The 25,665-nt window shown below is 39.6% G+C and overlaps 1 protein-coding gene and 1 long non-coding RNA gene across 3 annotated transcripts; one reads left to right on the plus strand and one right to left on the minus strand.

Annotated features, from left to right (window-relative positions):
• Ndg (Nidogen) lies at window positions 1-16,526 on the plus strand. Of its 2 annotated transcripts, XM_022852320.2 has the most exons (27): window positions 1-892; window positions 2,001-2,084; window positions 3,381-3,556; window positions 3,701-3,860; window positions 4,144-4,285; window positions 4,452-4,506; window positions 4,873-5,026; window positions 5,669-5,831; window positions 6,461-6,579; window positions 7,011-7,065; window positions 7,353-7,457; window positions 7,861-7,943; window positions 8,063-8,220; window positions 8,513-8,560; window positions 8,854-8,942; window positions 9,563-9,688; window positions 10,553-10,735; window positions 11,519-11,650; window positions 11,902-12,099; window positions 12,305-12,390; window positions 12,517-12,631; window positions 12,907-13,081; window positions 13,326-13,455; window positions 13,836-13,986; window positions 14,848-15,009; window positions 15,173-15,273; window positions 15,663-16,526. In XM_022852320.2, exons 1-27 carry the CDS (start codon window positions 713-715, stop codon window positions 15,747-15,749), a joined length of 3,417 nt encoding a protein of 1,138 aa, XP_022708055.1. In that variant the 5' UTR covers window positions 1-712; the 3' UTR covers window positions 15,750-16,526. The 2 variants fall into 2 exon arrangements, with proteins under 2 accessions (XP_022708055.1, XP_086829071.1); XM_086972945.1 differs by lacking the exon at window positions 2,001-2,084 and having other exon boundaries at window positions 2-892.
• LOC111271494 (uncharacterized) lies at window positions 3,427-24,835 on the minus strand. Its single transcript, XR_002686910.1, has 3 exons — window positions 24,775-24,835; window positions 3,767-3,882; window positions 3,427-3,517 (listed from the first exon to the last, which is right to left on the minus strand). It is a non-coding gene; the product is annotated as an uncharacterized LOC111271494 (long non-coding RNA).
• Between the last annotated feature and the right edge of the window lie 830 nt (window positions 24,836-25,665).

The following is a 25,665-nucleotide window of genomic DNA, read 5'->3' on the forward strand; positions in this document are numbered from 1 at the left end:
TGAGAAGAAGGGCCAACATATCTCCCCCGCATCTTGGATAGTTTTGAGTGGCCGTTGCTCGTCCATACGTTGACACCGTCATTCCGCCACTGGTCTGTGCTATTGATCGAGCCAGCCTTTGAAAGTGGTACCTACGTATGGCGATTAGTTTCGTTACCATTCCGTACCACTGAGGCTAGTAATTTGTGCAGAAAGAGCGTTCAGTACGAAATCAAAGACGACCAATTAGTAGTCGAAGCATTTGTGTTTGTCGTCCATACCGAATAGCCGACTACAAGTTAACGGAAGGTATTCCAATCATACTCCGAATAGAAGCCGAACAGCTAACTTGTAAGGCTCATAACATTAAAGCGTCTGTGGACGCGTTGTAGGAGATCTTTGCACACGTGGGAAACTGTTGTCAGCAAAAACAAGAAAAAAAACGGCCATTCGTTATAGAAACATGTGCCCCTATTTAGGACGCACATAAAATCGCTTTGATTTTATGCGATGGATACATCACCTCTTGGATAACTCCGTGTGATCCTGTGTTTTGAGTGTCTTAGTGCAAGGGCCAGAGGTCTTAGCAGACGCTAGCATCCTTAAGAGTTTTTGTAATGTTGAAGCTCACTAAACTGACGACGCTTTGTGCCTGTGTTCTGATGTGTTAAAGTTCAACTCTAAAGTGGAATTGCCCGAGGCGTAAGCTTTTGAAAAGCGGATAGTGCGGGCGATGGGGTTCGAGTTGACAAGTTGCAGAAAACGGATTGGCTTTAGGCAATCTGATGGCCTCTGGCCTCCGACGATGCCGTCCTCGATAATTCTAGCTATTATTGGGTTAACTTCGTGCCTTACTGAAGTGCTCGGCTCCGATCAACCATTGCCACTTTTCCCATTCGGCCAGGATGACGAGGTATGACGACAACAGTAAAGTCTTACTAAGAATATAATGATACGTTTTTCAAAAGCGTGATTACCCTCTCATTTTTAACTATAATTAATAAATGGAAAATGAACTTGAAAAATAAGAAACAATTAAGCAAAAACATTAGATTTTAGAAAGCAGCAAAATTTCGGTTTCATTGTTTGAATGGCTGCTTGGTTAGCTCCCTAATAACTTTATATATCATTCAGCCTTTACTATAAAGTTTTCCTTAATTTAATTAAATCATTGCGTTTATTTCTCGATTTTATGTCGTCGGTCAAGGACGGGTACGTTCCAAATTGCCTATAAAACTTAATCCAAATGAGTTCGATTTAAGAGAAAATTACATGATGTTTCGACCCGTATTATAAAGTGTGAATATTGATTTAACCCTGAAAAATGACCGTTCGTTTAATGGTTTCACATGCAACATCTTATTGCTAGAAAATATAACACTCCTCCGGTTTATTTATAATACTCCACACTGCATTCGTAGCCGAAATACTGTATTAAATTGATTATACGAACCGTTTACCACACGGCCATATTTAAAGTTACTGGAACGGACAGATGGTGGCAAAAAATAATTTCATAAGTCAAATTTATACTAAAGATGACCATTAAAATGCACCTAAGAATATATGTCTATTTTGTTAAAATTTTAAGTAAAGTAGCCCGATTTTGAGTCTTGAGACCTCGGAGTCGGTTCAAGTCGGGCCAGTTAGCTTAATTCATAATAAAATGTGCGTTATTCCCTGACCCATAAATACAAGAATGGCTTTGGTTTACTTGTGTGTGTATATGTACCACGTTTTTTACTGGAGTCCACTTGAGACCAGTTTGAGCTTACCAGATGAATTCGCACATTATCAAAACGGGAAGTCCCATTGCTAACGGAACCTTTGCCGAATGTGGAAGGTTCATAGGCTGTATTAAACGTATCTCCTCCTGTGGCACACGCATACACACACACACACACAGACACATACTCACACACATACACACAGACACACACCTAAGCCTAAGCAACCGATAGGCACCAGTTTGGGAATAACGTGTTTGTCGTACTGCAAATGTTCCTTTAAAAATCTCATAGGCGCTAGAGTCAGGTGTGGCCGGGCGAGAACTGCGTCTCGCCTTTCCAATTACCGTGGAATCTCGATTTTACAGCAACGTTCACGTGAGTATCATGCATAAACGTTTCGGAAACTTTCGTTTCATTGCAAATTGCATAATAGTGAACTATAGACTCACCGTACGCAGGTTTAGGTAGAAACCTAAGGCATCTGTGACAAATAGGCTAGGCACATCTGTAACCGTTTCCAACTGCAAAAAAAGTAAGATTTTTCACATTTAACTCTACCTCAAGTACCTTATAGCAGAAGTTCGGTTCACCTACACACATAACAACCACCAGATTGAAAACTTTTACTGATAACCCAACCAGTAACTGCCAGAAAACGCAATTCCTCTGTCATCTGCGCAAATATACATCGCTTATTTCATTATATTATATTATACGATTTGCAATTTTACTCGAATTGTCGGCGAAAATGCGTCCCACGCTATATAAGACGAACAAACCTATGTACAGTCACACGCTCCTATCCAATATGCTCATTAGGTTATCAAATTAAGGGACCAATAAGGTGCAGTTTAGGCTCGAGCCCGGGTGTAGATACGTGGTTCGTTTCGTGCTGGAAGGAGCTGATTGAAGCAGTGTTTAGCTAAAGCAATAGTCTCTCACGTACAGTTGAAACACTTAGCTTATCAATGACGGTTCTTCAAAACTGTTTTTATCCATAGAATTAAGACTAACAAAATCTCAGAGGGATGTTGTTGTGCCAATAGACTTCGGTTATTAAACGTTTCTCGAATGTATTGACCCTTTACTTGAAGTCCCTTCCTCGACTTTGCTGACGCTCTAACTTGTGACATTTAGGGTTACATGAGATGAGAAAATAAATTTTATGGCAGTTGCACAAGTCCGCATTGTTGCGTAATAAAGTATATGATATAGATATGTATCTGTATATATATATGTATAGGTATATGATGTAGAAATTCATTCAGAAATAAAGTTATCTACAAGAAAAGCAAGTAACTTTCAACCAACTTCGCTAGGATGAATTCAGTGCTTTCTTAAAATATTATAAAAAATAATGGTAGAAAAATTATTTTTCTAATAATATGTTTATATGTGTGCGGGAACGTACAGATTGATACAAAATTGACTTGAAAATTAAATGACATTAAATAAAATTTTATTACTACTCATATAGCGACCTTCGATTCACTGAGATCGGCTTTTTTCCTGTCGTGGTAAAATGCGCATTTGACTTTGAAAATAAGAGTATCCGTATTTTGTCAAAGTAATAGCAAAAGAGATATCTGTTCTATTTAAAAAGATCAGACTGATATTAACGGGCACTAAGCTAATACAGACTCACTGATAACATCTTCATTTTCACTTTAGATAAGTGAAGATGGCGTGTTGAGTTTTGGCCATCCATACCCAAATTACATTGTGTCTCTTGACGCCGTTCACGTGCCATCGGTAGCTGCGTTCTTCAGTGACATAAACGCAACCTCGCTTGGCGGAGGGAAAGTGTTCTTTAGAGAAGAAACCCGAAATACAGATGAGCTTATCAGGTAAGTTAAATACGTACTTTTCGTTAGGGAAAAGCCTACACAAATAACATGCATTTACCTAAACAAATACTCACATGTGCACCAAATATATAAAAGCAGTATCAATTCAATACAATCGCTATATACACGCCCTCGATTAAACAGGTTTGATAATTTGATCGCGCAACACTTCGAGAGAGACTTCACAACAAAATCTCTGGTCGTCGTTACCTGGTTCAAGGTGGCACCGAGCTCTGGAGTCGATCGTGACCGTCTTCCATTAGGGCGTCAGCCAAGCCAACCGCAAAGAATCCGTACAGAGAAGGTAAATCAACAGTACGAGTTTTCTGGAAACAATACGAGTTTTGTTAAAAAAAAAATAGGTTTCAAAGTCATATAGCCTAGATCTCAAAATGCTTGGCAGTTGCCTGCGTCGTTCTGGTGACGAAACCATATCACCAATGGTTGAAGTGTTGGGTTTTTGATCGATGATTACAAAACCCCGATATAAGGTTCACAAGTAAAACGAATACTCATTTTGGCGTGGAATGTGTTGTTTCCTTTAGTACTAACAGCGTCCGTTTCCCATTGTTTCGTTCCCTATGCAGAATACGTTTCAGATAACAATTGGAAGTAGTGAAGGTCGGAGTTACGTGGCACTTTCGTACCCGATAGGATCACTGGAATGGGGCCAGAGTGCATCGCCTTCTGGCGACATTTGGGCTCAAGCCGGCATCTATGATGGACAAGGTTTGTTAATTACAGATGAAATTTTATGATAGTCCAGTGTGTTAGAATTGTTATGGTTGGCAAACTCTTTCTTACAAATATTCCCGTGATCAGTTAAAAGTGTTTAAATAAATCGAACCAGTATTAGGTAGAAGCAAATTTTTACTTTTTTTTTTTTGGGTTACAGGAAAGCGGATCATTTTCAAGGAGTCCGGTGGTCCGCGAATGCTTACGTTGGATAGGTAATACCTACGAAATATTACAGTTTCTTATTTTTCTTTCGTACGATAAAACGTTACGAATATTTCTTACTGTTATTTCAGCAGCATGTACTTATTCCTAGGATAAACATTAAACTCAGGGATATTATATACAATTAACAATGAGTAATATTTTTTTACTTAATCCCATTTCTCGTGTATCTAGTAAATACATCCAACTGCAGGTGGCCTAGCGTCACCGGGGTAGCGAACGCAATGTATCAATCCAGGTGTATCTACCTTGGCTAATAGTTAAGTTTATTACACCTTACAGTGAGTGGATATAACCTGTGTTTGAGATTCACAGAATACGTCTCTTAATACACGCATTTTCATCTACGATTCTAGACGATCGAACATCGGCGAGAGTGGTACGTTCCTCTTCCAGCTGGGTCCGTCGCTCGAATCCCCTTCGTCACCGGCTGAATCTTTGTCTTCACTCGGGACACGGATCACCTGCGATACTAACGACGACCCCTGCCATCCCCAAGCAAAATGCACAGTAAGCCTTATACCTAAAACATATTTAGGGTTATTTAATTTATCTTTGCCTAGAAATAATTTTTTCTGATATCACACATGTAAAATCCCTTGTAATGCAGAGAATTAATGCTGAACAGAATGTTAATAAATGGAATCAAATGGTTTCGTAGGGCAATGAGCGAAACCGACTTTTTTCAAACATCACATAGAATCTGCAGTCGGGTAGTATAGAGATCCGCGGTTGAAAAAATGCCCCACAGGGCTGGAACACATAAGAACACATAGTAACTTATGTACAAGTTATCAGTTAAAATAAACGCTTCCTTTATTAAAAACCTAGTTTTTTGCCAACTGCCAACCAATTTTATTCTTAGGTATAAAACTGTATGTTATATTATAAAACTGTAAGCCCATTTTCTTTTTGCTCCAAAAACTCTGTAGTCTTCTTTAAGCCAGAATGCTTGCCAGCTTCGACAAAGTAAGCTGCAAGTCCGGTACTTGTTAGTGCCATTTGCAGTATTTCCTCAAATCTCATCGTTACATTTCATAGCGTACAATGGTGGTCGTACCCTAGAAAATGGCCTTAACTGGGAGTTGTAGGTGTTTTCATTTGCCAAGTAGAACCATTAACCAGTGAATCTATTTGGGCTTCGTGGTTTAGAACGTGGATGTTGCGGACACCCCGCTGGATCCTGAAGGGAGTTCTTCAAACGTGAAAACTCGCGCCTTTTGCTGCGAATGTGGAAGGGGCCAGGTTGGTGATGGCTACCTATGTCTAGACGAGGAAATACTTCCCGCTTATCGCATCGTGGGGCGCTTTGAAGGTTTGTCAAAGCATTCGTATGTTCATATAGTCTTAACGTCCGTTCGTGAATGCCACCTAAAGAGCACCAACGGCATACTTAAAACAAACGGATTCTACGTAGCGCACTTAATGATAATCTGCAGCATGTTTCTGTAGTATGCAGTTTTGGTAAGGAGCTTCTCAGTGTTTTAGGGGCTTTGAGGCTATCAAACGATTTTCATTAGAAAACTATGCCCCGATAATGGCTGAGACAACACTGAAATGGTACTAAAGGTCAATCGCTCGTGAACTGTTTGTTTGAACATAGACATTAGCGCAAGATATTTTCACCGAAACATTTCTCATAAAAACAGCATTTTCACAGTAGGGAAAAAATGAGATAAAGCTTGGAGGGAGAGGAGACATGCATACAGAGGCGTATGCGTGCAGCTCATAGCTTTCGTAGGTAGTGTGCATAAAGATTTGAGAGCCCGAACTTGAAAACACTTTTCCGGAACGGAAAATTGAAATAATTAGGTTGCTATAGTATAAGTTGATAGCTTGCCTTACTGACATATATCACAATAAATATTGAGCAATACTACAACTTATACGTATGAAACTGGTATTTGACATCGAAATAAGTTAAATTCTACTCGGTTTGAATAGGTGAACTCAACGGTCGCTATTTGGAGCAGTCCGATCTGTATGGGTTTGCTAATGCTTCATCGGGTATCGCCTATCTGTCTCTGTCTGCTCAGCAGCCGGAACTCATTTACGATCTTCAGGTATTAATAAAAATATTTGTACCGGCTTAGATATCTGTGAGTACTACTAACTCAGTTCTCGTTGCGTTAGTAAAATGTCAGCAATCATAATTTAAAATAATCTATTGACATAATAATTATCATAATTTGCTTTTTTTCAAATGTGCTGGTTAATTAAGTATTGATCTAATGTTTGTTTCCGGCAAATATTTGGCCTGCGATTTCCTTCACATGAGAGGCCTTTTATTTAGTGCCTAATTCTAGTGGTTGTGCCCACTTTATGAATGAGTTTGTGGTGAACTCGTTGTCTTTTTCCACCATGATATAGGACTATTGTTATGCCTGCGAGTTTCAATCACTCTGAAGCAAGGTCGAACTTAGATAGTCTTATTGCCAAGTAGAAATCTCGTGTCTACTAGCATGTCTGTTTGTTTCTTTTTGTACCTTTGCAGTCGTTGTTTGCCGCCAGTGGTGGACTCCATTGGCTGTTCGGAAAGACCCCTAACGGTAAGGATATTGAAAAGATTATAACGGGGGCCTATGCAAGAGACACCTAAATTTTGCCCTAAAACAAATTTGTATATTCTTGTTTTCCGTACTGACAGACTGTATACAGAAATTATCCAGTTGAAAGATTTAAGCCTGCTCTATTTCTACGATACGACCGATGGGTTCGGAAGGACGGTAGATATTTGAATTACGCACCTTGACAAAAATACAACTTGATATCCTAACCCTATGAATATTCAGATGGAGCCGACAATAATAAAAGAGATCAATAATTGCTATTTTAGGCGGAAAGTCCGGTTTTCTTCTATCAGTTGGCCGACTCAACCGTTCAACGGAGGTGACCTTTGTCAAGGATGGTCACCGGGTAACCATTGAGGAAACCTTCCAAGGTTTGTAGCTTAGCCTTTTCCTTTTACAATTATATAGTCTATTAGTAACTACAATTGACGAACTCTACCGTTTACCGTTAGCTAAGGCTGCGTTGGTCAACTGCATCTAAAAAAAATAGGACGAAGCTAAACACCTGAGCACCAAAATGAAAATCTGTGATGCCCTGAATTCATTCTAGGTTTTATGCGTTATTTTGAATAGTTGCACTGATTCTGAATGCCAGTACGGAGTCTACGAAGAAATAATCTACAGGTCTACCAATACATATCAATCCACTAGTTCCCTGCCTACAAACACGTTTCTATCGTCGATTTTTTAACTAAATATTATAAACGAGCCGTTCTTACGCCTCTTTAGTGTAAACTATAGCGTCAATACTCCGTTTCTATTTATCACTTTCAGGTTTAAGCTTTGATAATATTGTTCGCATGCAGACCATTATAAGGGGTTCGCTACCAACGATTTCGCCTCACTTTAGGCTACAGGTACGCACTCACCGCATCTTAATTACCTAAATAAGGCTCTTGATAATAAACTAGAATATATGGCTATCTGTTAAATAACGTATCAATACAACTAAAAATCTGGTACGAATTATTTTTAGATACCAGAATACGTAAACGTATTTTACCAAATTCGTCCGGGTGAACTTCGATCGAACTCGAGTCAGCAGCTGCAATTTGTTTCTGAGAACGATTCACGCTATAGAAATACTGAATCGCCTTTGGAGCCTCTTACCTACAATGTTCTTCAGTACATCAGGTACAAAACAATACAACGCCATTACTTGTTTTGTTTGGTAGCCGAAATACCTTTGTGTAATATCGTAAATAAAAAAATTCTAAAATATCGGTCCTTAATTGGATTTTTCTTAATTAATATCACTGTACAAATAGAGCTAGAACTTTTCATCATGTATGCGTCGTACTAATTAATTACTCCCATAGTGAACTATCAAATAATATAGTCATATGTACTAAGTTACAAACTAACTTCGTTTCGTGAAGATAAGCCAATTGAAAGTAGATAACTAAACGTTCGAATATGATCGCAGGTTTGAATTAAACCCATGCGACGAAGACCTTCTGGACGATCCTTACAAGTGAGTGCGAACGGAATTATTCAGAGACTCCTATTCCACGATACATTCGGACACAAAGCTATAGGCATGTGGCTCGGCAGATTCACGTATTACGTGTCCGTACAAAGCCATCGACCTGCGACAATTTACGAATAGAAGGGACGCGTTTCTCAGACATGCGCCATATTTATCTATTTTAGAAGACACGTGTTGGCTTGTCTTACTTTGTTTCCTATTTAGTCACGAGACTATGTAGTTAGAATCTAGAATCGCTGAGACATTAGAGCAAGACCGATTGTGATTCCCACAAACAGGGTTATCGTGAGTCGTGCGAGCGTTCGGGCCGACGAAAGAACTACCCCAGGGCGAGTGCATATGCACGCCGAAGTGGATATTCGAGTTGGTAAGTAAATTTTCGTATGGTACGTAAATTACCTAACCTCCGTCACTGCGTGCGGGACATTTAGTTAATTTCTTCCAGCAGAAGACGTCAGTAAGTAAAAAGACAGAAGCGATCGTATTCGCTACCGATGAATTGTCTGAAGACTAGACCTTTCGCCCAACTAGCTAATTTATCAGGTGGTTTTCAGAATCTCCATTGTTACCGGTGCCTTTGTAGTAACTAGAAAAGTTCGTTTGAGGAAAGATAGACTCAAAATGTAATCTTGCTTTCGAAAGCTTTATGTTGATTTATTTAATAGTGTTTGTTTCTTCCCTTTGGCAGATTATGTGGCTAAATCTTTATTACATAGATGTTAAAAATGTAACTGCAGTGTTTAATGCAGCTATCCTAAAATAAATACAAATTACAAGTTTTACGTCCAGTGCTCAAGCCGCTATGTATTGCTCCGGACGGTTCTTGTCGAGGACAAAATTAGTTGTGACTCTGCCCGTCGTCGAAGTTGAACTACTTACTTGTTACAAAATTTATTAGTTAAGCACGTCACTTTTACACGATGGTGACGACGTCCTGCTATATCCAATAATACTAAACCAGTCGTTTCGGATCGTTTGTTATTGCAGGAAAACTTGCGGCCGATCCCTGCGACACGGCCGACTGTGGCGACGCCCTCTGCGTCCCAAATGGCGACGCCGATTATCGATGTCTTTGCGATCAAGGAGCCGAATTTCGCAGAGGAAGATGCGTCCGTTAGTAGCATATGGTTCATTATGGACTACGTGGCAAACGAAAGACAAAAAAGAAGTCAACTTTGGCCTTGGTCGAAGACACAATCCGTAGAAGAACATTTAATAGAACATGAGTAGTATGGGGAACTATTCCGCCAAGTAATTTGAATGATTATTTATTAAATTTTAAGCTGTGTATAAAAAATCAACAGAAATTGCGGATCAAGTTCTCCAATGCGGGGAAATTGTCTTGAAAAAAAAAACGAGAAAAAGGCGTGAGAGTGGTTGAACTCGTTAGCCAAACGCAGCAGGTGGCTGAGAAGGAGAATCAAAGCCTTCATGTGCTGCTACGGCACCTGGGTCAGATTGCGTCAACTGTTTTAGAGAACTGTTAAGGCTTTCATAGAAGTCCTGTAAAGCCTATGCCTTTGTAATGTTAATGAATCTGTGTCGAGTCTATAGAATGAGTAGTGTGTCACTTTCTATCGGTACGTATCATTAGCGAGAAAAAAAATGTTTTCTGTAGTTAGACACCTTTCCAAATATAATTACTGCTATATACAGTCGTCATTTTTTGTTTATTTAACTTGTACAGTAAAAAGAAAACAAGGCTCTGTAAATAAATGAGTCTTAACGCAGGTTTCAGACGTCTTAGAATGTACATTGTTGCTTTTGTGTCATTCCAACGGGTCTTATAAAACTAATCAAGCATTTTTGTCTTCAAACACACTTCCAAGGCAGTATAGACGTAATTTTTAGGAAATAACCTCTAATCTGTTTACACACATGTACATGTGTAAATTATTGCTAGATAAGTATCTCATTATGAACTATCCAAAGGCCATTGTTAGGTTAATCGTACCCTATGTCACAAAATCATTTCAGATGTTACCCCACGCGTTAGGACCTGCGCAGAAAATCCATCGATGTGTCCTGCAAACGCAATTTGCGTGGACTCGGTCCGAGGTCCCTTCTGCAGGTGCGAAGAGAGATTTCGCGATACCGGAAACCGAATGTGTGAATTAATCCGAATCAGCCCCCGATATGGCAATGGCTCCCATCCAAGTGGCAAGTAAATTTTTTCTGAAAAAACCGCTTACTAAATATGTGCTCGTTTAAGTGCGATGATTTACTTTAATGTGTATTTTGTATCAGCTACGCCTCGCGTACTTTTTCTCTTTTAGGAAACTTAAAATACGCAAGAGTTTATCTGTCTAGTTGTTCACCTGACAGAAGAAATACAGATTTGTGCAAACGAAATTTGGTTACTTTTTGCTGATAAGCTAGTGGTATTTAGCGAAAGAGTCAACAAAATGTCTAAAACAGCTAACCTAAACTGCGGTATTACCTGTTTGTACCGGCTTGTTGACGTATTCTATATTTTAGTATTAACCTTGCTATTTCCAGAAGTCCAACTCTTGTTATTGATTTTTCCGTTTCACATACAGACCAGCCACAGCTGACGAAATAGTCGAAAAAAATCTCTAGGAAATAAACCTAAACTAATAAAATATACATAGGGTAGCGCAGAAGTCTTGTGGTAGTTTGAGAGTCTTCGTTTGAGGTCTGTTTAAGCAGCAAGAGATGAAAGTGTATTAAAAGTGAGTGGAAAAAAAAAAGAGAACTGAGATAAACATCCTCAAAATGTAGAAGGACCATTTTTAATTGTTGCAAGGGGTTCGTTTTGCTCTCTGTTAGATAACCTTAGCATTGTCAAAATGAAAATGAATATGAAAATACGCTCTTCATCTTTCAAAACTTCATCGTATATTATTACTGTTTTTATGTCACCAAGGCTATACTTCTAACTCATAAACAAATTGACGTTTTACGCTATTATTTTGTGATAAGGTGATCCGCAAGATCGCGGTATCGCGCTGTCATCTGGGGGCGGTCTGTTACCCGCCCTGTGTTCACAACCCTGTCACCGAATGGCCTATTGCGTGAATCACGGCCAGACATCCATCTGCCGTTGTATGCAAGGTAAAACTTTAATACAATGTACTATTCTAAAGTTCGACTTTCAAAGCGCCTACCAGTAAGTGGTTTTTTTTTCAAATATCCACGTTGAGGTGATTCGTACTAACACGCTTGATGTTTTTTAACCAAAGATGACCTTGCTTGTGGGCAGTAATTCGCTTTAATTCCAACATTATTTGCAAATAATTTTTTTTTCCTATTCATTACCTAGCTCGTAACTAATTAAACCTATTAACTCTGCTTGACAATAATAGGAACGATCGGCGATGGTGTAAAAGACTGCCGGCCCGTTACATGTGACGACAACCCCAGGTTATGCCCAGTAGGGGCGCATTGTGTCGCGTCCCAATGCCGCTGTAAACCAGGATACGTTGGAGATGGTAGTCATTGCACTAAAGAGGATCGTCTTGACCGATCCCGGCATATGAATGACCGCCTAATATATTCTAGAGGTTGGTTACGAATTTGCTGACTCACTGTTTATTATATTTGGGCTTCCATCAAACAACACTTCAAAGGGTGGTGCCTGAATTGGACTGCCCTGCTTGTTCTTCTATGTTTCAGCATTTTACATTTGGTACCGCCTTATCCAAGCACAAGTCAAATGAGCATAATAACAACAAGCAATACTTTATCTCTTTTTGGGTATGACTTTAGGTATGACCATCCTCGAACTTCCGACCGTTCCGTCTGGGCAACAGACACCAGCAAGACTTGTTACGCTAGGGGATGACACGTCTGAGGTAAGCAAGCGTGTCCCGCTAAACCCAAACAGGTAGTTTTACCAACGTAAATTCACATTAAATTTTACAATTGGCATTAATTAAATGAAGTAGCAACTTTGCGTATCGACACTTTGAAACTCGCAGATTGTAGGAATAGCAGTAGACTGCGATCACGAATTCATCTACTGGACAGACTCGATTAATGGGAAGATCTTCCGGTCCAGAACCGATGGAAAATATCGTGAAGAAGTCATAACTGGTAAGATTGACCAGCAACAGAAGTATTACTCAATAGTAGCCATTAATTACATGATATATCCGAAAAGTAATTATTCCTTGTCACGGTTCCAGTGTGGCTAACGATCGTTCTAAAAAAAAGCTAAGCAGCTACCCATAGCAAAATAATATGCTTATCTTTGGTTCATTACATATGGGATTCTTGGAAGAACACATTAAATAAGCTACGCTTTAATACGAGACTGCCTTGGCCTTAGAGATGTTTAATACATCTGTCTGTGATTCCTCTATGATTAGGTTTGAAACAGCCCGAAGGTATCGCTGTAGACCCATCGTCGCGGAACCTATTCTGGGTAGATTCTGAGCTGCGGAAAATTCAAGTAGCATCGATTGATAATTTCAGCCACACTTACACCTTGCTTGAAGTCGGGCTCGACAATCCGCGAGGGATAGCCATTCACCCTCAAAGGGGGTATGCTAGCTTTATTTTTATGCAGTAACTTAAATTTAAGAAAGCGAAATTCTCAAGATGCTTAACGATGAACAAATATGGCACATTTTTCTTCATTGCCATCCAACAAATGGTTTCCTTTAACGTAAGTCATTTGGCATCATTGGGAGACCGTTGCCTGTTTCCCTGTACCTTATTGTTTTTTCCTATATTCGAATAAATCGAACATTCGGGTGTATCTGAGTCCGAGTGAATCTTTTTTCAGCAAAGTGTACTTCACCGACCGCAGCTTGATCGCCCCATGTATCGGCTCAATCTCGATGGACGGTACGGAGCGTAGAAATCTTGTCTCCGAAAAACTCGAAGTACCAAACATGCTCGCCGTTGACGCAGAGGTGAGCAGAATAAACAGATATTCATTATCCGTATGTGTCTGTCCAAAAATGGAATTCAGTGCATATACCGAATTGTCACGACGATATAAATATACAGGAATAGCTGGTAAAACGTCTCAAATGATAGATCGCACACAGATATGGTAAATTACACCAATAATTAAATTGCGAAAAAAAATGAGCCTTATAGTTATTCTTTTGTAGAGAGGCACCTACCGGGTACGCCGCAAGATGGACCAGATATCTATTCTATTCGAGCTCTATTTTGAATTTTATATTACGACAATGCATTTAATGGCTTTGATGTTTGCATTTGAAAAAAAACGTCATTGTCTTTAATCTACTTTTTTCAATTCGACCCGGCAACGACTTTCAATCAGGCCGATGAGCTCTGCTGGACTGACGCTGGCAAAAAGACAATTGAATGCGTTTCACTGGATCCTTCGCTAGCGGGCACTGTCGGAGGGCATAGGAGGATTATCCATACAGGCCAAGCCTTACGTTCAAAAATGTTTGGAATTGCCATGTTCCGTAAGTACTGTAAGCTGTTACCTATTGCTTAGAAAATTGACGACCACAACTTATTGACACCCGTTTAATTAATGCAATCGGTCAGCAAAATGGTCAGCGAGAAAACAGCTTTGTATTAAAAAAATCGTCGCGTACCTAACCTGCACGGGTCGTACAACCGCTAAAGACATCTATATATATATCCTTTTTTACCCGCTTCTGTGCAAATATTGGCACAGGTTTTAGTAATGTTTTGCAAGTGCCTAGAAGTCTTGGTGTGACCTTTGGGATAAAAATAGCTTTAAGCAACGTGCCATGGCCAAGTAAACAGATTCGAGTTCGAAAAAATAAATTTAAGAAACGGCCAGAGTAAAAAAATTAACGTTTTTTCTTAAAAAATTGCCATACTACACTTGAATGTTTAACACTTAGCCCCAAAGCAGTTCATAATAAAAGAAAGAAGTCATGGAAATAGGGTAACTACCTGTTCATATATGGTATTCCAGAATACAGTTTGAAAAGACTCTGCTCAATGCAGCCTAATATCTTCACCTCAAACGTGTATGATAACTCGAAAAAATTACACCTGTATAAAGCTCTAAAACTGGAATTCTTCTTGAGACTAGGCTGAAACATTACCACAGATTGATAAAGCATTAATACTACCCTATTTTTATACATATATATCCTCCTATATTATGTATGTAAATCGGCGTTTATGACTGACTGTTAGCTAGAGGACTCGTGTTAGTTAAAGCCTGCATTTTACAATATCTGTTTAATAATCTTGATTACTATATTTTTCATCGAAAAAAAAAGACGTAATTTTGTAAAAGCTAATTTTTAAAAAATATGCCTGTCAATTTGTTTTCCCTATAACAGAGATGCGTATCTACTGGACGGACTGGGAGATTCCAGTGGTTTTTATGATTGATAGGGCGAACAGCACAGGCAATAGTATCCAAGTTACGCGTTTTCTTCCTGTGAGTGGGGGAAGTTCGCGCCTTTATTCCATAGCAATCGCACCTAAACACTGCCCCAAAAGTAAGTATTAGAGTTCCAGTGTTCTGGCTAGCTGTCGCTGTTTTTTGGTGCTGATATCCGACGCTTTCTTGTATTGGCTCCGTAGCTTTCGATATTGAAAAACTACGCTATTCTTTTGAACAATAACTTCAGCATACTAACTTGAGAAACTTTGATTGTATAGTTCGAACACCATGCGAGGTCCGTCGAGGTGGCTGCCCATTTATGTGCCTTCCGACCGACTCCTATGGGCGAAGCTGTGTCTGCCCCGATTCTATACAGAAGGTACCTCTTTAAATATCTCAGATATATATATGCCCACAAAATCTGTTGGAGCTAACCCAGTTCTTTGTTCTGACAGGAAAGAAAATCTTCTACAACAAGCGAATACCTGGTTTAAGCTAATTTGAAGCGATCTTTGTTCGGATGCATGATATCAAGCACTTGAGAAAAATGATGTCATGATCGCCCATAGATTTCCAACGAGTTTTTGATTTTATAAATGATTTGACAGTTACGAAAACAAATTTTGACTTCGTACTCTACTTGAGAACTTAGTGCCGTTATCAAACAAAATCGCATTATTTTTTTTTGTGGATCTACACTAGCAAGTTGCAATTTGTTGTATCTGCTATATACCTAATAGTGTGTTAATTCGTTGTGACCGTTTCTAGGCGGGGCATTGCCCGCCCCCTCAGCTTCGGGATGCCACCTCAATTCTTTATGACGCCGCTATATCATCAAATGGACCAAATACTTGATTAAGAGTTTCGCACAACTCGGTTAAAAAATCACGTATATTCCAGCTTCTAGTTTATGGCAAGTTATTATTTTGTAAAACATTTCAGTGTCATACTTCGTCATAAGCCTTAGCCACTTCATAATTAGCATTGTGGCTCGAAAACGTTTATCAATGAAATTATAGAAAGAGATCATCGGATGAAACGTGTCGGATCTTGCGGGTGAAGCGAGCAGAGTGTTGAATATTTGGCTCCCTTAAGCCGTATAGCAAGTACTACGCTCAAGCCATCTTATTACTATATAGCTCGTGAATTTCTCTAGAAGCCTGTGTGAAGAGTTTTAGATAAGAAGTCATACAGGAAGATATGCCTCATTATATAGGTCAGCATATTCGTGTATACGCTATTTGTGCTAGCATCCTTCTATCCATGTATACCTACTTAAACTATATGTTTATAGAAACACATGGCCTTAATTTGCATTATACTTGCTTTGTGTGTCGATGCTTCATCGTAGCAGGACTGTTAGGGTAAAATAGCTTGATTTCATTACATTTTACGTAGTAAGGAGCGAAAGACGAGCAGATAAGAACATCTTCTAATTTAGATACCACTTACACAATTTGATACACATACATATAAACATGCATATCAATATTTATCTAACAGACATCTATATGAAGGCAGTTAAACATCGAGTCTGTGACTTTTTCAGTTCACATCATCAGTATTATGATATCACTATTATTTTATAATATTATTGAGTAAATAAATTATACCAATTTTTTGTAAAGCTTAGTAAGTTCAAGTTACTTTTACACGAAGATAAATGCCAATTTAATGCACCAGCTACGTGATACACGGTGTTGCTAATTCATTCACAGTACGTAGCTTTATAGGATATGGGGGAGTAATAAAGTCATTGTTTGTTCTTCGGTTCGGCTCTGTGGGCGGGTAGCAAAGGATGGGCTGCCCATTGTGCATGCAGTCGAGTTATTCAAATGCCAAAATAATCCTGATAATAAATAATCTGAGTAATAGTAGTAGGTGTTGTTAAAAAAGCGGCCATACATAGACTTCAACTGACCTTAATTTGACCTCAGTTCGCCCATCGATAATTCTGTGATTCGTTAACAAGGATGTCGTGGTCATTAGTTGAAGGCGAGTCACTGCCTCGTTTTACTCTGCAAAGCCATGATCTTTCTACCTTTACAACCAATTTCCTAATGACACGTTATGCGACAGCTGACGATCTATTAGATGTGACGAGCTTCTTAGGCTGGCAAAAGAGTATGAACACGAGAAATCAGTTTGGATTGTCCGGTTTGGCCGTTGGTCGTAAGGTCTGTGTGAGGCAAAAATAGGTCTCACCAAGCATATAAAAGGCAAGATTTAAACCACTGTCTGCCTGAAAGTCGTGAGAAAAGACTCTGACAAGCTGTTATTTTATCGAGGCGTATCGACCCGACGTCCTGTCGGCGAAACGGAGTTTGTAGTAGGTAAAAGTGAAAAGTTGTTGAAGAGACCTAATGGTTATCACGCACCCAGATTTTTCAGGTTTCCCTGAAACCACTCAGGTGGAAATATACATTGCTTCTCGTCCATGCACGGCATGCGATCTGTCATCGTGGAGGCAACCTACCGTATTAGACACAGTCGTTAGAAACAAAAAACACAGAATAGGAAGCAGAAAAGCAAACGAGGACGAGGTAGCTATAGGACACAGTACTGCCTGAGAGAAAAGCAGCCCGATAGATTCTTCTTTTTAACTGTCGACTTGGCTAAATTGACGTCGGCCAACCCAGGGCATGTTCATGTACAGTGAGCGCCCGGTGTCCGCACTCCTCGATGGGCTAACACAGTCATTTCTGTGACGCATTCCGACGACGTCATGAGCATCTTTTATTCAGTCTGAAAAAACGGTTGGCCCGAAGGTCAACAAGGTCTGGAGAAATTCCTGAGACAAGAACGTTGTACGGTACTGATGGGCCTGAAGGTTTCTCCTCCTTTCGAAAGACAGCTAACTGGAGTTCGAGGGGACGCCAGATAACCAGAGAGTACTTGCGTGTAGAATAAAGAAAGAAAGAAAAATAAAGGACAGATGGCTGTGCCTGAACAAAGAACGCTAATAGCTTTGCTTCTTGGGTAGTAAAAACTTTAAAGGACGCCAGGTTTTTTTCGTTAAAGCTTCTGGGCCTCCGCTTCGAAAAAACGGAAGGTCAGCTTTACATTTGTGCTCGTCGTTCCAAAAAAAAAAAAGGCAAATCAAGATGACCAGGCTAAATGGATCGAAAAATGGTTAGGAGGGCGATGGCTGAGTGAGAATAATAGTGTACAGCAGCACAGCTTGTCACGGTGTCAGCCACGGGAGCACAAATTTGGCGCAGTCAAACCTCGAAGGGAAAACCGCCTGAGTCGCATCTTAGATGAGCCGGAAACAAAAATCTGGTCTTAGCCTACTTAATCCCTGTTTATTGCTCTGTCCTGTTTTTAGTTTTGTTGAATAAAAATATCTTGTATATTGCGATATGCTCTCGCCACGAATGTCTAAATGCCAGCAATGGACTTCGGCGTGAAAGGGCCCAGAATACGTAGTACAAAACAGGAATGGGCAAGGAGCCTCCCTACTATATTACACCTGAAATAATAATATTATTAAAAATAATTATATTATTATTAAAAAAAATAATAAGCCCAGTTTCGTAACGTCTTTATTCGTCTTTGTTTCGTGATTCTTAAATGTATAAATAAATATCTGCTCAGAGCTGTAATTGGATGTGGACCGCTACGGTGCAGTCGCTTTACACCTATTGTTATGTCGGTATATATTCATGTGTGTAAAATAACTTATTTGAATTCTACTTCGTGTTATACATTCGATCAGGACCGTATGCCCTTAAGAAAGTTTTATTGCGACACTGAATGACCGGCGGCTTCAATTATGCCTTCTTTCTTGCATTTTAATAAACAGTATGATATAAAGAAAGAAGATATTATACACTTTAAAGGCGACTGCTTTTCAAATTTTCGAATGCTGCTTTGCTGATAGCGTATGGTTTTTAGATGAATGATATCGTATAGTGAAATTCTATGCAATTTATAATACGGTCAAAGTATCTGTGGGCCGTTTAGGTTCTCATAAGTAGATGCCTTTGTATATAGGTACGGCCTTAACTTTGTTGCATTAGCGGCATCTCTTAAGTATGAGGTGCTATAAAAATCATAGGTCTGCCGTGCGAGTTTATATGGCACCATGTGTGTTTTTCATCGACTTGGCTTAGGCAATATCGAACATGCATAGAAAGAAAAAGGGAATAAAAATTCAAGCCTCATTCACAAGACAACCGTTCAATAAAAGCTCAGCTATATTCTGTGCTTAGCTATATAGGGTCGCATTGATCGTTTCTATTCAGTTAATACTGTATGGCTGGCATCCGCAAATAGCTTTCCTAGATGTAGTGTTTCGTGTAATGTACAGATACAAAAAAGCAGGTTCTACTCGCTTGTGTCCTTACCCTATAAATGCGTTCCTTACAATCTGAAATCACGTTTTGAATCAGCTCAGATACAAAACTGATCCAATAAGAAGCATTCTAAAAGTCCACACTTTCCCGTACAACCTACCACAGCTATAACAGTATTTCAAAGATACAGCACAATGGTCCGCTTGTCGTTAAACATCTCGAAATGACAATATCAAGGGGCATTTAGGGCTCCGAATACAGGCTTGGGGCTCCACAAATCCTAAGAACAGCTTCTTTTTGTGTACATGCTCCCTAAACTTATGGTCGTCCCGTTTCAAACACTTATACTATTGGATATTAGGTATCTAGGGTAAAGTTACGTACCCACTACGCCAAACGTTGCTTAATAAGGAATATTTATAATTAAATTAAATCAGTAAAATAAAATCTTCGGTTCTGATGCGCAAAAAGCAAAGGACGCCAGAGGCTATAAACTAAAAATACTAAAATAAGCTTTATGTGCGATTGCTGAATAACTTTGCTTCCACGGAAAAACTCTATTAAAAACGTACGATTTAATAAGACGGATGAACTACTAGCGAAATGTTGCAAACAGATAAAAACGATCGTTAATCCCTTCGGTCGCTGACCGATGAAACAAATATGCAATGATCCCGTTGTTGTTGGAATATAAATTAGGAGAATTAAGGATAGCTTAAGAGGATTAACGAAAGAACTTTGCGTTAATATAGTATTGGTGACTTCGGACAGTAATCTATCTCTCTATAAGATATACTTCATTTATCGCCTACAAATATACGACTGTCCACATTAAACCGTAGGTGATTTCATTGCTCATGCAGATGACTCACAATTCTTAGTATTTGTTCTTTAATTGCACGCACATGTGCTAAATTATTTGACTTAACAATATTTTCTAATTGCTAAACGATTTACTGGATAGGAGAAGTTCTTCAGTTATACAAAAGAGGCTATTGCTAATTATACGGTAGCGTTTTCTGTGCAAACCCATCCCTCTCAGTCAACTCTTAAAATTGGGATTTTTCTGAGTTTTTTTTTTTCTCAGAAAGATAGATTCGCGTAGATTTGGTAATCGCTTGCGTTTGGTCAAACATCAGGTTTTGTTGAGAAATTTTGTCCGACCCATTGAGCGGAACTTAGAGAAACACGTTTCAGAAACGCAGGACAGCAACCTGTAGTCCTTTATGGAATTAGGGCGGTCCTAAATCTCCTCGGTCCTCGAGTGGAAGAGCTGAAAAGCAACCTTCTTGTCTGCTAAGTGAATCTGGCAACGACGCGTTGCGGTGACGAAATTGCAGGCTAACGAACGAACGCTGGTTAGAATCGATAGGCCCTTTTCTTATGTCTTCATTGCTGTGGTGTTATAAGCTACAGAAAACGCAACGTTGGAAGAAAACTTGCTGTGATGGAGGTGCTAGAAGCCTTGTAGAGGCCGCAATTATGGGATTAGACTGACAATCATTTCTGTGTAGACCTGACCCTTTATAAAGTCTCCTGAAGGTTGGCTAAATCGTTTCGGAAGTTTGAAGGCAACCCGCACATAAGCTAAGCCTGTGTTGGATATTGGACAGAAGATGCCGATTGTATCATAACCTCAAGTCGACGAAAAGATAAGGTTTGTTGGGAGTCAACACACAAACGCTAAAAGGCTCCTTCTTCGCTTGTTAAAAGCTTTGGCTTGATGACACAGGAGCGATCGACTGAAAAAGGAAGCGAACAATTTCAGCAGGAGTGACGCCGCACTGCAATGTCCGGTCCCTTGGCGACAGAAGACCACACGCAACCAGCGTTGAAGAGTAAGCTTGGCTATCTATCGAAGATTTAACTCTTTTCGTGGTCATGGTTATGTGTGTGTGTGTGTGTGTGTGTGTGTGTTTGAGTGACAAAAGCCATGTCCTATTGTCATACAGACTACCTTAGCAACGGCATCGCGTCAAGCCGTCCGTACCAACCGCGTTTACTAATGAACGTCGCACCGTAAAGTTGAAGTGCCGAAACCACAAAGAATTTGATTATGATGAATGATTATGTCTGGCGTCAACCTTTACATTTTCAGCACATGTGCATTTAAAACATTTCTAGCTTGGAACCGTTTTAAATGTTAATGTATATACTGTCGTAGCAATTTTCGTATTTCTATTTATTGCGCCCTTTCTAGCGTACAGAACCCATTGCTGGACGAGAGCTTCCGAATGAACAATTGGATTCAGTGTAACGTACCCTATACGCGCCGTGTAACCGTACAACCTCCTCTTCATTGTCTGTTTTATTGTGTATTTTATTGTTTTTTACGTCATAAATAAGCATATATTAGTACATCATAATTCAACGAGATGTCATGGTTAGATGCGTTACGCTATAGCTCACAAAAGGGGTGAAGTCTCGGAACGTAATGCATCTTTACAATAGCAACGAGCCCTATAGAGGAGCGTCAAATCAATTAAATTGATTTTTAGGTAGTCAACATCGTTCTCAGGAGGGAAGCTGATAACTTCAGCGTTATTCCGCTTCGCCGCTCATAGTATCACATCCAATGCATAATTTGACCTGGTAACTCGTTATTCTAAAAACGCAGATCTAAAATTAAACAAGCTATATGCTATCAAGTCTGAACGACAAATGAACACCTGGAGCCGGTGTCGTCTGAAACCGTGTTACTACCATCATGAGTTTATCAGATATGTTATTAGAGCAGATATAGGTACAGGTTTAGAGAAACCTTCTATTACAGATATCTAGAATGAGCGCTGTAGTGTATATCAAGGGTAACTAGTATAACGGCAGCAACACAATTGACGTAATGGCCCATAGGTTGGCTAACATCGATCACTCGGTCAATCGTAGTTACCGGAAAATATGCTTCGTGACTCTTCCGAGCCTATTGTACATGGACTTAGAACTTAACGTGATAAACAAGAATGGGGCGCAAAAATGGGCATTCGTTATTTACAAGACGACAATTGCAGTTTGTGATTACCATGAATCAAGGCACCCTTCTTGAGAATGACAATGAACAAACAATTAATCAATAGAAGCGTATAACAGATAAGTCTTCGTGAAAGAACTCTATTGCGAAAGGAGATCGTACGATTAGGCCAATTAAATAAGCAGTCGTTTGTTTGGGGTTGATATCTCATTGAAATGAAAGATATACATTTATGTATCATGCCAACGATAACCCCAATAATCCTCTCATAATTATGTGTGGAACCATATCTTGTTGCATTATTTGGTTACAAATACATAATTTTCAGTCAACAAATGATGAATGATCTTTTGCCAAAAAAAATGGCTTACGTTCAATCGTTATGACTGTGATGTTAGATTACCTGCCAATAGAGAGGTTCGTTGAATTATGTATTCCACCATAATGTCGCAGCTGATGACGCCGTGCTGTACTGTGTATGGAAACGGACTACTCTTGCATACGGATTATTGCATAGAAGCGCGTCTAAATTAAACATTTTTCTTGTACCCTGTATTTCAGAGAGATACAGATATTTCACCGAAATTTTTTGCATATACTAAAAGTATCTTTTCTGATGATTATATTTATTCAATATAACCGCCGTCTACCGCGATTACAGTTCCAATACAGAATCTAAACCACTAACTAGTCATTTTAAAAATATTCCTTCTATAATTTGCTCCTCGGTATCTCATAGGGTAAAAACCTTTCGCTGGGACCATTGTATTGCTTCGAAACCTTGAGGAAGTTAGGTTAGCAAAGTGCCGTCTATGCCTTATCTGTTATAGGGTGCGCGTGAGGGTCAGTATTAAATCTGAACGATTTCTTATGTCCTTAAATTTAGTAAGCAAACACACTCACTGAACAAACCCGAAAGGGCGTCATGCCGTCAATGTATGGCTCACCTCGGCGAAACAAAGGTCCTTTTGAAGCAAGTACGAGATTTAACAAAAAATAATTTCCTACACATCGTACGACAATCGTTTTCGATTTATAGGTCAGCCGTAGGCAAACCGTCAACTCCGATTGCATTGCGCTGACTAATCTGTGATAGCTCCAATGTTTCTTAATCAGGTGTTTTTTTCAATAGAAGGGAAAATGCCAAAGCTTCCGTATACATGATGAGAATACATAGTTCATATCTATGAATCCTTTAAAAAAACACATTTATTTCATAAAATAGTGAATGAAAAGGATACGGCGAAACACAGCAGTCTGCCCCAGAATCCAGCTTTTAAAAATACTACTTGACTAGGTCCATCTTCTTTTTTTGTTTTGTAACTAGACGCTTTCTAGTTACAAAAGGAAAGGAAGACCTGCAAAGAAGCATACATTTACGTGTGTAGATTCGTTCTGTCCCCCCCCCCTCTAAAATTCCGTCTATGTAATAACTAGACGTGAGGATAAAAGTTGTGCTTGAAAAGTTGGTACTGCATATATATGTTGGCTTTATTTAATCCTTGAACTTCAACAGATAAACGTTGATGCCAAACTGTACAAGAATGTAGATTAGACCTTAAATCCCATTCCACCAATAGTTAATGACTCAACAATTCTTTAGTATGCAAATCAGTTTTGCTATTGCCTACCTTATCACAGTGGGAGCTACTTAAACTGATGCAAGTATGGCATACAGATGGATTAAATAGAAAACAAGAGCGTAGAGGAAAGCTCTTCTCTTTTGCTGAAAGAAACCGACGATGGGTTTCCTTTCAATGTACACCCATTTCCACCATTCCATTACACTTTCTACAAAGCGATCCGGAGTTATACCTACATGCGCTGCATAAAAAGCCCGATTAACGAGGCGACAAATGAGCTACTTTGTTCGGTGCTTCCACCCTAATGCCTGATGGCAGGAGTAAAGCTTCCATTGTGCTGAGTGATTGAAGCACTTACGAGTTTACCAGTAAAAGACATTTTTTTTTGTATTTTGCCTTCGTTTGTTTTGCCGTTGTGGTCTTCCCCCCAGATTCTCTTGTAGACCCAGCTGACGTGGCGGCTTTGCTCTAGTAAACGCATTCGTGTCCCACAGGCGTCGCGGCTATTGAAGTAATCAAGAGGCATCTCATTCCATTGATCCATAATTTAGATTGTCATGCACTATTATATGCTAACCTGACTATAACAATGGAAAAAACTCGTTTGCGATAAAATAGTACATATGAAGTAGTTCATGCTGTACGTGTATTAAGTACGTGGCAGAATCAAATTCGATACGTCAATCTGGATACAAAATACGCACATAAGTTCTCAGAACTACATTTTTCCCCGTGAGGTACATGTTTGGAAGTCGCCTATAGCATGAAAGAAACTGATAAGAAAAATACGTTCCTTAGGTATTATATGATAGAAGCAACACCTTAGGAAACAATCAGAGCTTAGCATGAAATTATGTTATAATATCATTGGTTATTTGGAGCTTGTTCTGCTCGCTGATAGACCTATTCGCAACTTCTGTCGCTTTTTATGTATACCGATTATTTTTACGCATATATTACTTCATGTTTGTTTCTATAATCATCGCATTTTTATGTTTGGGGATCATTTAGCCACACTTATGCGTACTTACGTTCGTTGTATGTCGGCATATGCATTTGTTTCTCTGTTCCTCTGTGAACTGTTTCGTCGTCGACTATGGGCTTGACAACCTTTGTACGGACTTGTCGCGTGCTACATGCATATAGACTACAGGGGCAATATAAGTAAGTTTAGTCGCGATAGCATCACGGTGACGGTCTTATTAGCGCTTAATTCACCGCGAGCTGGTTTACGCCGAGTGAGCACTCATTCAGGTGTCTTCTATTGTTTCCGGCAACCGGCTATCCAGCGGATGTACAGTTCCTGCCGGTTCCCTCCACATTGGCTGGCCAGACTTACCCACGGAAGCTCGGTTGCCTCAAGGGAGTTTTGTCTTTTCTATCGGCCCTCTAACGACCTAACCTTCCAAATCTTTTCTGAATAGCACTCCATTTGCGCATACGTCTACTTAGGAACGTATTGCACACACATACACAGACAGAGAACGAGAAAATGAAATAAACACTGCCAAGGTCAATTTCAGTGGACAAGTAAAAGTCCGGTACACCCTCAGGGGGCATTAACTTTAGGGTTCAAAGAAAAACAAGAGACCTTCAGTGTTAACGCCGCAGATGGTGGCCGTGGTAGTGACGACTGCTGGCATTTTACTTTTTTTGGAGGTTAACTTCGAGACTCAGTTTTCTTCATTTCACCGTTAAGGGCGGACTGAAACGCGAATGTGCGTTAGCCAGCTCATGGCAAAAGAAACCGTGCCGAACGTAAGACCTAAAAACCTCCAAAACCTCAGTACTGTAGCCAAAATCGCAAGAGTTAGTATATGTCCATAACGTGTTCGATTTTTGTAACTCGAGGTATACGATGTTACCCTTAATGGATCGCGGTTAACTATCAAGACGACTGTAAGTTCTCTGAATACTATCAG

This window comes from Varroa jacobsoni, unplaced genomic scaffold (assembly GCF_002532875.2).
Source record: "Varroa jacobsoni isolate VJ856 unplaced genomic scaffold, vjacob_1.0 contig00699, whole genome shotgun sequence".
NCBI lineage: Eukaryota > Metazoa > Arthropoda > Arachnida > Mesostigmata > Varroidae > Varroa > Varroa jacobsoni.